The sequence below is a fragment of the Plectropomus leopardus genome, chromosome 16 (assembly GCF_026936395.1).
Source record: "Plectropomus leopardus strain MGB_pleo_1.0 chromosome 16, ASM2693639v1, whole genome shotgun sequence".
Lineage (NCBI taxonomy): Eukaryota > Metazoa > Chordata > Actinopteri > Perciformes > Serranidae > Plectropomus > Plectropomus leopardus.
Window position 1 is genome coordinate 10,094,345 of NC_142191.1, and position 16,833 is coordinate 10,111,177.

General features: G+C 37.7%; 1 protein-coding gene across 2 annotated transcripts in view; it reads left to right on the forward strand.

The window, feature by feature from the left end:
• LOC121955426 (3',5'-cyclic-AMP phosphodiesterase 7B-like) overlaps positions 1 to 8,354 on the forward strand; it is a 31,965-nt gene extending 23,611 nt beyond the window's left edge. For both annotated transcript variants that reach the window (XM_042503382.2, XM_042503381.2), the window contains 2 exons: positions 809 to 889; positions 1,733 to 8,354. In XM_042503382.2, coding sequence (XP_042359316.1) covers positions 809 to 889; positions 1,733 to 1,941 — 290 coding nt within the window. In that variant the 3' untranslated portion in view covers positions 1,942 to 8,354. The remainder of the gene's footprint in view (positions 1 to 808; positions 890 to 1,732) is intronic.
• The last annotated feature ends 8,479 nt before the right edge of the window (positions 8,355 to 16,833 follow it).

Genomic DNA, 16,833 nt, shown 5'->3' on the forward strand with positions numbered 1-16,833 from the left:
TAAATAAATCAACTTTATTCAATGATTTATGGCGCTGTTAGATTGCTACCAGACCGCCCCGTCAAGCTATCCTGGTTTGGATAGCCTGCCGCAGGTGGATCTGCTGCTAGCATTAGCAGAAAATATTGCCTGTTTTGCGTTATGACCGCCAACACCACCAACCAGGAGAAAGCCACAGCTACATAACCTGCTCACTGGAGGTGGATCCATTGCAAGAGGCCTAGTCTTTGGGCCTGTGCCGGTAAGTTTCCTTCCCAGTAGGATCTCTTGTGTGTAAAGCGATAAGCCTTCGTTCCGCTGTGGGCTCCTGTTTTGGAGCTCTTGCTGTTAAGTGTCTCAACCTGTCTAACAGTGAAGAAATACCAGATTTAGAGGTCCAGTGTCTAAGATTTAGGGGGATTTAGTGGCATCTAGTGGTCAGGAATGCAGATTGCAACTATTCGGTACAGCCCTATCCATTAAATTTAGGGTTCATTTCCATGAAATATCGATTTTTGGCATTCGTATTTGTTATGTTTTCAAACATATTTGTATTATTTACCACTATGTCGGATATACAGAAAAAGTCAAGCTTCCAAGTTGTGATGAGAGATGGTCTCTGCAGTAATTGTATAAATACCTTAAAACTCTTATGGCTAATATTGATGTTTGAACCGCGTAAAAGAATATACTTTCTTTTTTGTGTGTTTTTTGTGTGTGTTAAAGATATCACCCTACATATTTAATGATGATCTGCATCTGCATCCTATGATGTTATTGCTTTTCTTTTATTCATGTGGATAATGAATTATGGCTTTTAACCTTAAAGGTGACCTGGAGAGAAAGTTTGACATGGAGATCAGTCCTCTGTGTAACCAGCAGGCAGACTCCGTCCCAGCCATTCAGATAGGTGAGTACTCAAGTGCCTCCAAAAACTGCATGCTGTTTCATTATAAAGGTGTCCTGCATTAATGTGTGCTTTTGTTTTGTAATGTTTGTGTGTGTGTGTGTGTGTGTGTGTGTGTGTTTATTCAGATTGATATGGTCTTGTTTTGTCTTATGTCTTGTTTTATTTGATCATGGTAGATATCTCTAAATTCTTTTAATTCTTCTTTTTAGTTATTTTTTAATGTGTCCTTTAACTCATCTTTTAATTTGATTTGTTTATTTAAATTTTTATTTTGTCTTTTAATTTTAGCCTCAAATTTATTTTTTTTACATGCTTATTATTATTGTTATTATTATCAGTGTTCTGTGTCTTCTGCCTTTATGTTACCGTATTTATCTAATATGTCTCTGCACCAAATTCCCTACTTCATTCTGCCTTCACTCCTGTCTGCCCTTTGTCGGCATTATTTACTAAATTGTTTCATTAACTCTGGAGTTTACAGCCTCGGCTTTGCCTTGTTTGTCAAAGCACTTTGTAAACTGTGTTTTTAAAGGTGCTGTATAAATAATTGTATTATTATTATTATTATAAGGTGTGTATGGTGAAAATCGGGGCAGAAATTTGGAATATTCATGTTTAAAATTATAATTTTTTATTTAAATTGAGAAAAAGGGGGAGCGGGCTCCTTTTCAGACATGAAATACTTATATTGTTTACTGAATATGTCTGATGAGTATTCTTGTGTTGTTTTTCTTGCATATTTTATCTTATTCTTCCATTTTATTTGGGATGTTCGAAGTAAAGATCTAAACTGTTTTTTTTTACCTATTGAGAGATGACCCACCTTCGTCGTGTGTTTCTCAGGGTTCATCTCCTACATCGTGGAGCCTCTGTTTGAGGAGTGGCATCGCTTTACCGAGCCCAGCTCGCTCAGTCAGACCATGATGGGTCACCTGCACAAGAACAAGGCCCGCTGGAGCCGCCTACGATATGCACACACACCGTCAGACACGCACTCCCACTCAGAGGAGCCTGAAGGAGGAGAAGGAGGAGAGGGGGAGGAAATCCCTTAATCGTCCTCTTGCCTCTTGAGGCGTTTGATCTTCCTTTGTAAATGGAGGAGTGGAGTGTTTATCCACCTCCTTGTTCGTCCTCCAGCTTATTTTCTCCCACTGCTGGGTGCTCGCAGGCTCTGTGAGTGGGAGTACTGGATGAAAGGAGAAATGGCGCCCTCTGCTGGAGCGGAGGATTGTAGCATTGAAGATGGAGAGATTCACGGTCATGCAGATGGATGCATTATCTTAGTAAATATATGCCAATTTGACAAAGTCATGCCTTGCTCTTTAACCCAATGATATCTGGCAGGCGTTAAAAGGTCAAAGCTGACGGCAGAAGAGGGATCAGGGAGGAGAAATGTTTGAACACTGCTGCTAGAACAATGAAGAAGCCAAAATTCTATACAGCTGGACTGTGCCAGGAGAGATGACATAAAATATATGAAAGAGGAATATATGAATATACCCACGATACTATGCTTTTTAAACTTTTAGACTGAATGACACTCTTTTCACTTTTCCTCTTTTTGTACAGCTTGCACTTCTATTGGATGATCTTTTGTACAAGTGTCTCACTTGTCTACTTTTCACTGAAGCGCATTTTTAACTCACTAAATTGGTATGTCACGGTACTGTAAACTGTATTTTGTTGTAACATGGTAACCTGTTGACTGACTGAACTGACTGATACGATTAACGAGTGACAGAAAGTGGCTCCAGCTGGTGTCGCCGAGATGTGCGAACACTGGATGTTTTTGGACTTGTGGAGAAAACAATTCGGGGCCATTCTTTTTTAACGTGTTCATGTAATGTTATAAAACAGTATAATCTGTACATACTGTGACCTCAGCACTTCACATGCCAAAATCTCAGCAATGTCTTTTTGCTGTGTATTGGGAAATATAACTCTCACACTGGTGTTACCTTTGTAACAACTTACTGGGTGCATTTATTTATCTGATAACCTCACTTTACAAGCTCATATACAACCAAGCCTTAACCTGGTCTGTCTGTGAAACACATTTTGTAAAAGTGTTGGATCATTTTCTGGATAAGCTTCTTGCAGTTTTTCAGCCATACCAGCACACTGAAACACACAGTCCCGGTACTGTAGCAGCTCGCCTCCTGTTCGGTCTTTCACCTATTGTCAGGGTCAGATTGGGTCTTAAACCCAACGAGCAATGTCAAGGTGCAAATGTACTGTTCTGATACATCCACTCACGGCTCTGTTACCTCTTTAAGGCTCTTATATTTCTTATACGTTATGTTTTTACAGTTGCTGCAGGTACTATGTGCACTGCATGTTATGTCACAAATAGACTTGGGCCAATTAGTAATTGCAAATACCTCTATTTCTAATACTTCTAATACTTCATCCTTTAAACACTGCAGTAGAAGTAAGAATCATCAGAGGCCCCATGAAACAATAGGATTATGACACTTAAAGGGTAACTGGTATTTTCAACCTGCACCCTATTTTTACGTGTTTTGTGTCTAAGTAGCAAACAGGAACAACTAAAAAAAAAAAAAAAAAGGTCCAGTATTGAGCAAGAGGGATGCAGCTAACGGCTGAGAAACAGGCTGCAATATAACAATTTAGAGCATTTGTACATCGTCAATTTACATCTACTAAAAGTGCTTGTTTTCCCAACTGGCAGGCTCAGATTGTTATAGTAAATTTTTAGCAATATTTTCGAAGGGATCCCTGCAGAGGTATACCTTTTTAGTAAAGAGTAAGACCCTTTTTGTTAAACTAGAAATAGCCGGAAATTACCTTTACCAAACTTACCAAACTCCATTTAAATAAACAGTAATTTAAGCATGTACGGAGCAGGCATATTTTCACATCTATCTGAGTAAAGACAGAGTTTGTTTCAGCAAAACCAGAGTTGGTGATTGTTGGAACAATGGAAAAGTTGAACCGAGATGGTTTTAACTAGTTTTATTTTGTTTCTTTTGACTTGGAGTAAAGTGATTTACAATCAGAAAATTACCATTTATATAAATGAAATCTAGTGGGTTTAATGAAAGCAATTTGGGTTAAGCAGCAAGGATGTTACTCTTTGACAAACAGGTCTACCTCTCTGAAGTAATCCTCTTCATAATGTTGTCAGACACTCAGAATACCAGTCTGAACCTGTCAGTGGCAAAAACAGGCTTTTAGTGGACAAAAATTGACTGTGCACAAAAGTCCAGGGTGGTTACATTGCAGCTTGTGTCACCATCTGTAACTCAATACTGGACCAGTTTTTTAAAAAATGGTTGTTCCCATTAATCACTAAGACACAAAAACATGAGAAAATAAGTGTCCAGGTTAAGAAATATAGAAGTTACCCTTTAAGACACAATGCAATATTTAAAAAGTTCTTTAAAAACTTCTTTTTTTATCTTAAAAGATAAGATAAGAGTCTTTTCATCTCACTGCAGTTTTATTGCAGCGAAATGTATCTAGTGGACTGAAATGAAATTGATTTTATTATTCAAGTAGGCTACCAAACATTCAATTTCTATTTGAAATATTAATCATTTATATTATAAAAAAAATCTTTACTTAGTGTTTATGTATCGATACATTATTGCCAAGTAAAATATTGTGATGCTATGCTTTATAGATTTGTTTTTCTCCCCTAACAGCACCCTGCAGTGAATATCAAGAAAATAAAAAAATGAAGATATGTACAATTCATCATCTAAAATGATACTTATATATCCATAATCTCAATGGTGAAACTGAACCATATGGACCCAAATCAAAGCATATATACAATTACTAACTACTAGTTGGTCCAAGTGTAGGATGTAAAGATATAAAACAGTATTTTTTTAATCACTCTGCTCTATATGTGTGTAGTTAAAGTTGTCACGTGATGATTCCTGTCTGGCATGGTCGAGGCTGTGTATAATACACGGTGCTAACAGAAGCCCACGTCTTCCCTGAGAGCTTTATGATTCGAACAACCCAGCCAACACACACTATACTCTGGATGCAGTGTATTATATGAGATTATCACAGTTATATCAACAATTTATGTTCATAAAAAGTGTAAAAAAAAACAATTATATAACAATGTCTTTGACAGTTTTTAAGCCTTTTCTATGTGGTGCAGTGCAATAAAGTAAAGTCACTGGCCATATTTATATCTATAGCTCTGGAGTTTAATAAGTAAATAATGTTTTCACTAAAGCACTCTATTGGCTTTGCTGAAACTCCCACAGTATGGTTGCTGCTATATTGTCTACAGTTCACACTGTTGTCACTGTTATTGACGTCTCTGCTGTGATAGGGAATCACAGATTCTCTCACAGGACTTGTGTAGCAGCAGTTACTGTATACTACCTAAAAAGGCAGTATTTTATCATTTGTGAGTCACACATTGCTGCCGTAGTGTAGACAAACGGAAAGTCGAGAAAGGAGGCCTCAGGCTGTCTTGTATTTCAATACCTCTCAGAAACAACACTGGTGCAGGGTCACTGAGCCGCACTGGCTTCACTAACACCAACAAGTGCGTAGAAATGAATGTGTTGAATACAGGTTTTTATGGCAGAATGATGATTATAACAGACTCACTATGATTATCATTGTCTTAAGAAAATCCCAAAATCAGTCAATTTACTGTGATGGTTAAAAGAGATTTGTAAAGGCCCACGTGGTCTTATGTATACAGTACAGTAGCTTTTATCATGAGATCGGACACAAAAAATGGCAAAATGAACAGACATACTGGCATGACTGTAAATTATACATACATATATACAAAAGTTTTCCCTTTTTTACTCCCTTAAAGGGTCATACACATTAAAAAGTGACCATTTTATTAAATTAACGAATCCCCTGTTGCAGCTCTTCCCCAGATAAAACTGTGATGTCCACCAGTATAATCACCATCTTCACATCCCTGTAACAAGTGTTCCTGTAAAATAACTGTAAACTATTGGCAGCTTTAGTTACCAGCATAATACCATTATTTTAGGGTGTCACTACACTGTTTACTTCAACAGTGTACAACCGTCAACTTTTTACAGTATTCTACAGTAATGTGATGTTTACAGTTTAATACTGTAGCTAACCTGCATGTGGCATCTATCCCTTCACCAGACCTACTAAATAAAAAATACTGTGTAACGCTGTAAAATCATTCAGCAACCTACTGTTTATGTCAACATATTATTATGGCTCCAAGATGTACTGTGTTTTACTGTATTTTGTAAAAATGGTACACTTCTGTCTGAATTTGGCCATATTTTTACATCAATTTATGGAAGTGTAGTGCAGACATTCACCTGATGGTTTCAAGGATTGTCATCTTAGTGCCCAATATTCAGAATTAAGTAGAAAATATCCCCCTTTTTGGCACAAGTGAGTCCCTCTAGTGCCACTACTGATTGAAGTTTAAATGCATTTTTTTCCCTACTTTGTTCATGTGTTTATGATCAACACAGAGACTGATGCACCGTGTGAAACGATCTCACAGGGTCTCTTATTAGTGGATGTGGAGCTTTTGGACACATCATGTGATTTTTGTTTGTGATCCCAGTTGTCATGGAGCTGTAGACGCTTAATTTAACATTTTCTCTGAATACTTGTAAGCCAGAGGTCTTCAACGTTTTTCAGGCTTAGGACCCTTAGGCTGACAGAGAGACAGAGCAGGGACCCTTCACTACATATATTGTATATAATTGAGTTGCGTGTTAAACCGGGCAGATGTAGCCTCAGGCTGCAGTTTTGCTGGTTTGCTTGATTTTCTGATAGTTGAGAAAAGAAACTCCACTTTCAAAAATATGTGTTTATGTTGGATTCATGTTATTGTATATTTTAAATAATATTTTAATTAAAAAAAAAAAGACACCTTTTGAAATAAATTGTCAAATAATTTGGCGGCCCTCCTGCTCTAACTCTGAGAACCCCCTAGGGGTCGCTGACCCCATTTTGAAGACCCAAACTTTAAGCAGTTCTTATCCATGTTTTAATAGCTCAAAGTTCATTCATGATCATCAGTTGAGAACCACTATGAGGTCTATTTAGTGGCCTCTTCTGGAGCTGTCAGTCATTTCACATGTTCTTCACCGAACATGGATTTTGCCCAGTTGTCTTTGAATTGAAAGTGTTCAGATTTCCATTATATGACAACACAAAGCTACAGTACATGCTTACTACCTAAAAGGGACAGTTCACCCCCAGATCAAAAATACTTTTTTTTCCTTTTACCTGTAGTGCTATTTATCCATCTAGATTTTTTTGGTTGGAGTTGCCTTCTCTCCAATATATGGAACTAGATGATACTCGGCTTGTGGTGCTTAAAGTGCCAAAAAAAGAGAAAAATTAACAGCATGTCTCTTTACAGAAATCATGACCCAGTTCTTCAAGATAATCCACAGACCTTGTTGTGAGCAGTTTTATGAAGGAACTATTTTCTTTCTACAGAGTTACAACTACAGTAATGTTTTTATCGCGGCCTGTCATGAGTGTCTTGTCTGGATTTATAAAGAGAACTGGATACAGGGTTTAATGTTGGGCTTAAAGTTGCTTGCATCATTGGTCCCATAGAGCAAGGGCACTAGAGACTAATGGCAGCTGTGCGACTAACTTCCACCAGAGGAGCGGTTACTTGAATGGGCATAAAAATGTTGTAATCGACTTGATAGACTTAAGATCCTTTATTGGGCTCAATGGACCGAATCGCGATAGTCATTTCACAGAGGTTATGTTGCTTAAAAAAAGAAAAATACACTGATATACAGACATCCCTTACAATGTAGATCTATGGTAAAAAGTTTAATGAATGTGACGAACTCAGAAGGTAAAATTTTATGTTAAGCCACTGTATCAAATTTACTTTAAAGTCAGGCGCCGCTCCTGGTGATGTCGTCTAAGTAGATACAAGCTTCCTTCTGCGCTGTGATATGGTTGGTGGGTGTAGTTTGGTACAAAGAAAATAGTTCCTTCATGAAGCTGTTCACAACAACATCTGTGGATTTACTTTGGTTACCCGGGAAAGAGACATTGGTGTTGAGTTTTTCAAATTTGGCACTTTGAGCACCAAAAACCGAATGCCATCTTGTTCCATGATATTGGAGAGAAGACGGTCATCTTTGCGGCCGATATCTCCAACACTCAGCAACTCAAACCAAAACAACCGAGATCGATAAATAGCACTACAGCTAAGAGGAAAGATATGTACTTTTGATTTTGGGGGGAACTGTCCCTTTAAGAACTTATTTTTTATTTCTTATTTTTTGCTTAATAATAATCAAATCTTTTTAAATGAAACCTTTCAAATGAAGCTCATGATGTCAAAAAATTAATACTTAGTCCGGTGAGTTAGTAGAGATGTTTGCAATCTGACTTTTTGACTGTACACTTATGTTCTGACAACCAACCTCTGAGCACTGTGAACAATTAAATAAATGTTTTTCAATGAACATCCAATGCAGTAGATATTCCACGTGTATTTGTGTGTGTGTGTGAAAAGTGACTGAATTTCAAAAGGAAACATTTGACCGCTAGAGGGCAGTAAAATCATTCCAGTGACTGTGCATGAGAGAGAGGCGCTCCTCATGGCAGGGGGCACATTATGGGTGCCTCTCCCTGCTTCTTTGTTTACAGTATAAATACAATAGTCGTCGACCTGCAAATCAACATGGATGATTTCAGATGTGCAAGTGTAGCCGGGGGCTATGAGCTCATATGTAAACACAAAACCCTTAAAGAAAGAAGAAAGACAGGCTGAAATCAAACAGCGTGGAGTTGAGCTGAGTTGTAGTTTGCAGGACAAACAAAGAGAACACTAAGCTGAATGAGTCACACTGTTGAATCATGGGATACTGCAGCATTTTCTCACCTGTTTAAAATAACCCTCCTACAGAAAGCAAATATAGCAGGAAAGTCAAAAAAGTAAGACAAAGGGATATCAGTGTTAAGAGGATTAATGGGGATGTAGTATTCAAAAGATAAGAATGAAGATATGTGCAGCTAATGTAAATACTGGAAAAGAGGGAAAGCACGTAGAACAAGAGCGATAGTGTAGTGAGGCCGTGTCTCCCTTCCTCATTTCCATATCTCTGATTTGCAATGCAAAAGAGGCTTGTAGAGTGTGACAGAGTCCACTTGTGATTGGTCACTTATTAAATCACACTGCACCGCCCTGGTCAACTTTTCTAAACTTTACTTTTTGGAGCAGCAGAGGCCTTTTTTTTAATCCTACCACTTTTTTTCCCACTGCTTTGGGTATAATAGTACACACACACACTCTCCAAAAACAATATACAAGTTCTGTTTTTGAAGACTTAAATCTGTTCATCAGAGCATGACATCTGACATCCATTCATGCTCATCACTCTGTCTTTACGTCTTACTGTGTCCCGCTCAAACACACACACACACACACAATTCCCCTCAGTCAGTCAGTAGTCATCCAGCGTGTGTCACTGTAAATATTGACACTGCAAACAGAGCCCCCTCTTGTGCCCCTTAAATGACAGTCAGCCAACCACTCCCTCTCTAAAAACATTCACCCCATCGTGACGATAAGCATCTACCTCCAAATGCAAACCTGGAAAAAGCGCCTTTTTTTTTTGCCGTTGAATGAATGATGGAATACACCTTTATTTTTTACTTGAAAAGGTTATCACATCTGAGCCCTCCACTGCTATGAGACAAAGAGTGAAGACCTTGTGTGAAGAAAGTGAAAAAGGAAACTTGTGGTGTGCATATGCTGCGCCTGTCTTACCTTCTCTGTCTGGCATCTGTGCTCTGCACTGAAAGGGTTAATCTCCTGTTGTTAGTCAGTATTGCTGTTATAAATGTGCTTTAAAACTTTGTTCTCATTTGCAATGAGAACAAAGTTTTGTATTTCTATTTTTAAAGTCAGTCTCTTGCCGCACAAGAAACCCACTAACACCTGTTAACATATGCCTTTTTTTTAAAAAAAAGGGAAAATTATAGTCAGCATTCATTCCCCGGTCAAATGACTGTGTAGTAGTCACGGTATTTATCGGCTCCAGCTCCGATTGGATTGCATCAGCAGTGATAGAAATACAACCCTCAGGCAGACGTGCTACTTTTAGCTCCTTTGCTGGCAATCAATCCAAATTTAGTCTGCACCAAGTTTGTAACGAGAGACTGAATAAGTATGAGATATAAAAAAGAAGTAACCACCGTAATATTTTCACTAGCCTCCATGCTACTTTCCACAAATTACTAACCCTGTTGTCAGTCCCATCTGTGACGTTGAATGCAGCACATCATTAAAAAAATTTTTTTTAAAAAGCACAGAGACATACTCGTCTGCTGCAGAGCTGTGTTCACAGCTTTGCTCTACTGACAATGGGAAAGGAGTCTGTTGCCTATTTTAAGCAGGCTTTCCTGGGTTTATAAAAACCTGCGTATACGCGTTAATTTGGGTGCAAAAATACAAATAATAAGGGTCATAAGTATATTAAATTGGGTAACTGAATGTTAGAAAACTGAACTTTGGAGAAAAAAAATAGTGTAAAATCTCTTATCAAAGTTCCAAGAAAGAAAGAAAGAAAAGAGTGACTGTAAAAAATATTTCAAAAAATATGTGAGAGAGACCTGGACCTGCCCACCCTCTGTGCTCAAGCAAAACACGTGAAAACAATTTAGATTCAGTTCTAACTTAGGTACAGAAAAAACTGTACAGGCCACCATATGGACAGACCACCAAATCAGCCATCCTGTTCAAAGAAGTAGCCCTCCGCATCGTTGGTGTGGGGCACTCCAAAGTACCCTTGACATACCAAGGTGCCCCTCTGGTTTCCTCTGTTGCGACCGCACTGCAAAAAGAACACTAACCTGAAATGTAGCCTTAGTCCTGTGCACAGTAGAGGTCCCCCTTTTCCTCTGTTGCTCCTGTCCCATACAGAGTCTGTTCGCTTCCTTATTCCTAACAGATGCTACATGTAAAGGCAGCATAGTGTAGATTTCAGGGGACATGCAGGGGGACACGACACATTCAATAATAAGACATGTGCTTTTGTTCCCCCCAAATTAAAGACATTTACACCATAGATTGATGCAGAAAAGGCAGTAATTGATTCACAAAAATGCAAATTTGATGCACAAAATTTGCTGGCAGAAGACCCCCCATATGTGTCCACCATAATGCTGAAACAAAACCTACACTCTTGCAAGATATACTGTAATAAAATGTTTTAATTTTACATTCAACTCAAGATAGCTATAGTTTAAAAAAGATGCCTAGATGCCCTGTCTACCACAGTGTGTTACCCTTTAACACTAGTGATACATTTCATACTCATACTTTCTTTATCACATGGACTTCCTTCACAGAGTGCTTAACCTTGAATGCTCCATATGTTCAGTACGGTATGCACAAACCTTTAAAGGAGCAGCTCCAGGTAATAGGTACCTTGAACTGAAACTCCCTCAAGCTGAATTATGTCATTGCCTTTGAAAAGTTTAAAGCTCATTATTTGATGTTTGTTAAGTTGTCTTATTGATTGTATTGTGAATTGATTATTGGTTGTCTGGCTTTATATGGTGCGCGTTGCTCTGGTATGGTTGTTGCGTGGCTGTTCGACCATGAATGTTTTCAGGTCTTTCTTGAAAAATTGACCTCATAGTCAAGTCTAGTCAATTTTATTTATAAAGCCTATTGTCACAAAACACAGTTTGCCTCAGAGGGCTTTACAGCATACGACATCCCTCTGCCCCTTGACCCTCACATCGTCTAAGGAAAAATTCCCCCCCCAAAAAAACCCTGTAACGGGGGAAACACTGTATAATCAGCACTGACGTATAGTAGATATGCTAAATACAGAGAAACATGTATAAAATGATGCACAAAAATCAGGGCAGTGAAGTATACTATTACCCTTATCCCTTAGAAACCAGAGCAAATTGGCCAACATTTTTGTGTGGGAAAAAAAGTGATGAGAAACTTAAGAGAAAGTGACCTAAAAGTTAGCAGAAGATATGTAAAAAGCATAAAAATTACCAGAAAATTAGCACAAAAAAGGGAAAAACAACAAATGACGCAATGAACTGAAAAAGGTGCTTAAATATAATAACACTAATTATATAAAATATTTTAAAATGTATAATTATTATAATTATAGATATAGCTATTTGGACATTTATATCTAGCTGATTAAAAAGTATTTTTTTTCCAAATCTAAATCTAATTCCCTCCGAATTGCTCATTGCCATTTTTCCAGTGCTTTCAAAAGAAAGCAAACCAATTTGCTCAAGGTTCACTAAATCTCCAAAAGGGAAAAATTTGAAGTGAATTAGTGGTAAATAAAGAATATAAACATAACCTATGACCTCCAGATCATTAAAGGGCATCACCAAACAATCAGTACTTTTGCAATTTCACTGATGTGTTCTATTAAATCTTGAATATTTTATAAATGTTTTGATCATAAAAGTTATGCATTTAGACCTACGCCCAAAAATTCGTTTTAAAATGTTTTTTGGCGGGTTTACACTCCAATACATCCCTGCATTTAAGTGTCTCTGTGCAGCAGGTGGTTTCCATGCAGCACTGTGTGTGTTGTGAAATGACTAAAGCGTACACTTAGGGGAAATAAAGGGTTAATTTGTCATGCTGTATTGCGATCTCTGACATGCAACGCCCACACATTCACAAACACTCTGCAAACAAATATGTACATGATCAATATCCAGGAGCAAAACCTGTTTACACCTCTGCCTTTGTGAGTGTATTTGTGTATATGTGTGTGTGTGTGTGTGTGTGTGTCTGTGTGTGTGTGTGTCTGTGTGTGTGTCTGTCTGTGTGTGTGTGTGTGTGTGTGTAAAGATGTTATCTTGCTGTCCTAACCCCTATCCCTCTGACTGAGTGATATACACAACCCTCAGGTACTGCAGAGGCACACCTGCCACTTTTCACCTGCTCTGTTTCTGCGTGAACGATGGACAGTTAGTGCTGCAGCCATTTGAGCTCATACTTTCACTGAGTGGTGATTTAGTGGTTATTGGGGGGTTAATGGGTGCGTATGCACACAGATTTGTTGGAAGCTTTCGGCAATTTGCATACTGCAAATATGTGTAAGAATGTGTGGGCAGATCAGAGAGCTTTTAGCATATGAAAAGTACATGATGTACATTGGGTTTTTTCAGTGTGCTCTGGCCATTTGACACAAGGCTCAGCAGCTGATTATTATGCAGGTGGCTGCAGCCTGGTTGCACTGAGGGCTTGGTTACATGTTCATGTCCACGTAGAAGCATTATGGCACAGTGAGTGTTTTTACACCAAACTGTGTAGAGTTTCCTGTCTTTTCTTGATGTTTATGTTGTTTGAATCTATTCTCAGGAGGTGCTTTGCAGTGCAACCCATAAACATTGTGACCAAAAAACTCTGCTTGTACAAAAGAAAGAGTTAAAGAAATTCTCGAATGATTTATTATCACACCCTTGTGAAGATAAAAAAAAAGAAAAGTCAAGGTCAAGGCAATTATCCTTACTTTTAGCAGTTGCACGTGGTTTATATTTAGACAAACATCATTATTTGACTTAGCATTCATATGGGAAACAAAAAGTGAAAGTTGTATCCATCGGGTTTGTTGTATCCATCCACTGTCCCTCCAACCAGTCCTATAGGGACTTTCTAGCTCCTTATGTCACTTCATCATCAGCAGCATTTCAAACTATCATACTGCTGTGACAGGTGAAGTCCAGCCGCATCATAAACTGACACCGTCTGCTAGCATGTCTTACCACTATGGAAGGTGGCTTTTTGCATCAGTGCTTGATGCAGAAATCACGAGGCGCCAGTATTTGACCAGTTGGGAACGAGAACGGGCTGATTAAACATGATTCACAGGCCGAGTAGTATTCTCCGAACTGAACTCCCTTTATAAAATTGGCGTTGTGTCCCTTTAAAAGTCCATTTGTGAATGTTTAGTATGAAACAGGCTGTAATTTACATGTTATTCCCTCTCATTTTCTTTACTTGTGAGCTTTAAATGCGAGATACTTAAAAAAAAAAAAAGAAAGAAAGAAGACGAAGCCAAATGAGGTTTAAGGCAGTTTTAATTTTTTTGTTTTATAAGTACTTAAGTGTTGCTGGTGGCCCTCAAAATCATTGTACTAAGGGCCTTTTAGTGTTTATTGCATTTACTCACTGTATCCATGAAGCCTAATCTCCACTGGTCTGTACAATCCTCCTCAGGCCTGCTCTGCAGCTTCCTGTAAGTCGCATCTCCTCTTGTTATTACAAGCACAGTCCAACCTGCTCGTCCTGTTCCTTTGGCTCGGCATCATTAGTCAAATTATATTGCTATCAAAGACACAATTATACAGGCTTGGTGATATTGTTGCTGCTGTAAACAAGGTGTTTGGTGTTGGATTAAAGCAGGTGTGCCTCTGTTTATTTTGTCTAGATTTGGGGCATGTGCGTGTGATGTGCTTGTGGTTTGCAGGGCCAAATTTAATGGTAGGGTTGTGATGGTAGTTTTAAAAGCAAAAGTTACATTTAAATGCAGAAAATTTCCCCCTAGAAAACCTCAAATTAACCTTACAATTTACACTAAAGAGTACATGTTTCTTGCTTTTGCAAAGTGTCATTTTTGCATCAGAAGAATACCCTAAACTACAGTATAAACTCTAAACCAGAGCAAAAGCAAAATGTAACACTTTCATTTCGTGTCTGAGTGATTTTCTCGGGCATCGTCTTTGAGCTGAAGGCAGACGGGCTCAGCCAGGGCAGACAGCTTAAACATGAGGCTGATGTGGAGCCTGTGGACGATCCTGTAGTATCCTTAATTACCCAAAATAGAGGAAAATTAGCTTCAATAGTATTCTAAATTCTGGACCATTTGGCCTCAGGGCAGACCCTCACATTTGCATATTCACAATGTCACCCAGTCAAATTCAAAGAGGCTCGTTTCACAGCAGGTAACTCAGTTCTTGAGAGTGACTGTGTTTCTTTCCAACTTTTTGTTTTGGTTCCAACTCTTGGTTCTGCAGATTTTACATTGCTAAAAACTACCTACTGTAAGTTCTTGCATTTGGGCTTCAAAAATCTTAAAAGTGGTGTTAATCTGTCAAGATTAAAATCCCATAGTGTTTTTGACGTGGGAACCAGGTCAAAGTTAACTTCCGCGTCAACCTACATGAAAAAGTCATCCCCGGGGCTCTCTATAGTTTGCTTAAACTACTCTTTACGGTGTTTAAACAGGAAGCTAAAAGTATCCTACTTGATAAACTGTTAAAATAGTAAATTTATGGTGATTAACAAATTGTAAGTGTGATGCATAAATGGTTAAAAAGGTTATTTTAAAGATATTTTCTTTAAATGGTTTAAACAGGAAGCTAAAATAAACTATTTGTTTTAACTTATAAAAGCTAGTGTCACACTTTAAGGTTGATTGAATTTGAGAAGATGAGTTGAATCATTATAAATATACCGTGCTAGTATTCTCAAATTCAGTCAATCACCACCTTTTTTTAAAAAAAAAAAAACTTAAAGCAAATGCTTTATCTTTACAGCATTATTGCACTGGATAAATGGCAAATAGTTAGCTCAGTGATTTTTGAGGTGACATCAGATAAAATCAAATAATGTATTACAAAACAAAAGCTGAGACTAATGGATAAACAATCAAAATAGATAGCTGAGTAATTTATAAGGGTTGAAATAGTTAATTAAAAGTAATGGATAAACAGTTGAAATATCTAAAATATGGTTGAATAGTTGCAATGTGTTGGTACTATTTGAGTGTGAACTTACCAAACCAATGAAACAGTATGAAAGAAATAAAACACACTCTAACAATATGCCCTTTTATAAAAGTAACAGAGTGAATAACATCCAATTTAAAACACCTTAGAAACCTTGAGCTTGTTTGACTGAGATATATAGTTACATAATTAAAGTGCTGTGATTGACCTCTTGCTCAACTAATAAGCACCAAAAACTCCAATGTGGAACCTGAAACAGAGCAATTTCCAAATCCTGACTTTGAATTCAGGGTCATGGTCATATGTGCGAAATCAAAGGTCTTGACCCCTCAGGCATCAATTAGCAGAAAACAAAGAAAACAATTTCATCTTTATCACTGATGTATCTGCAAGTAAATGACAATGACAGTACTTTTATTTCTGGATTCTGCCCTGAGGCCGATTTGGGTGAGGTGCAATTTTAATGCGTGCATGAAAAGCTTTTAATGTTCTTTTTAGCATGTTTTCTGCACGCATGTGTGCATGTGCAATGCATTCATTTAACCCTTTGAAACCTGAGCAAACTAGCATAATTTCTGTCAAAAACATGTGAAGAAGGCATTGAGCAATGAAAGAATAAATGACCAAAAATTAGAAAGAAAATTACCGGGGCAAAAAAGGACCCAAACAAATAAGGAAAAGATGCTTAAAATCTATAGTAAATAAATATTTATTTAGGATAGTTATAAGTAAATAATGAATATAGCTTTCTCTAGTTTTTTCATTTTTCCTTAGCTTTTTAAAAATAATTTTACTGTCTTCTACTAATTCTTGCAATTTGTGGAACATTTTTTACCAAGATGCTCAGTGCCCTTTTTCACATGTTTTTGACAGAAATGCAAGCAATTACAGTTCTTTTTTTTTCTTTTCTTTTTTTTATAACAAATTGCACACTATTGCACAGCGTTTCACACCGTTTCGAGGAAACATGTCCAACGGTTTTTATCCACGAAGGCAGGACAGGTATAGCATTTTAAAGTGTTTTAATATCACAGAAGTTTTCCATAACAACCAGCATAACTAGCATTTTGACGTTGTCGTTCCAATTTGTTTAGGGTTCAACGATTTTAATTAGCAACACAAGAAAAGTGACGTTGTTTCAGGTTCCAAAGATAACCAATCCAAGACAGAATTCGCTAAGTTATTAGCATGTCCAGTTGCTTCCTCTTGTACAAGACATCCTCTAA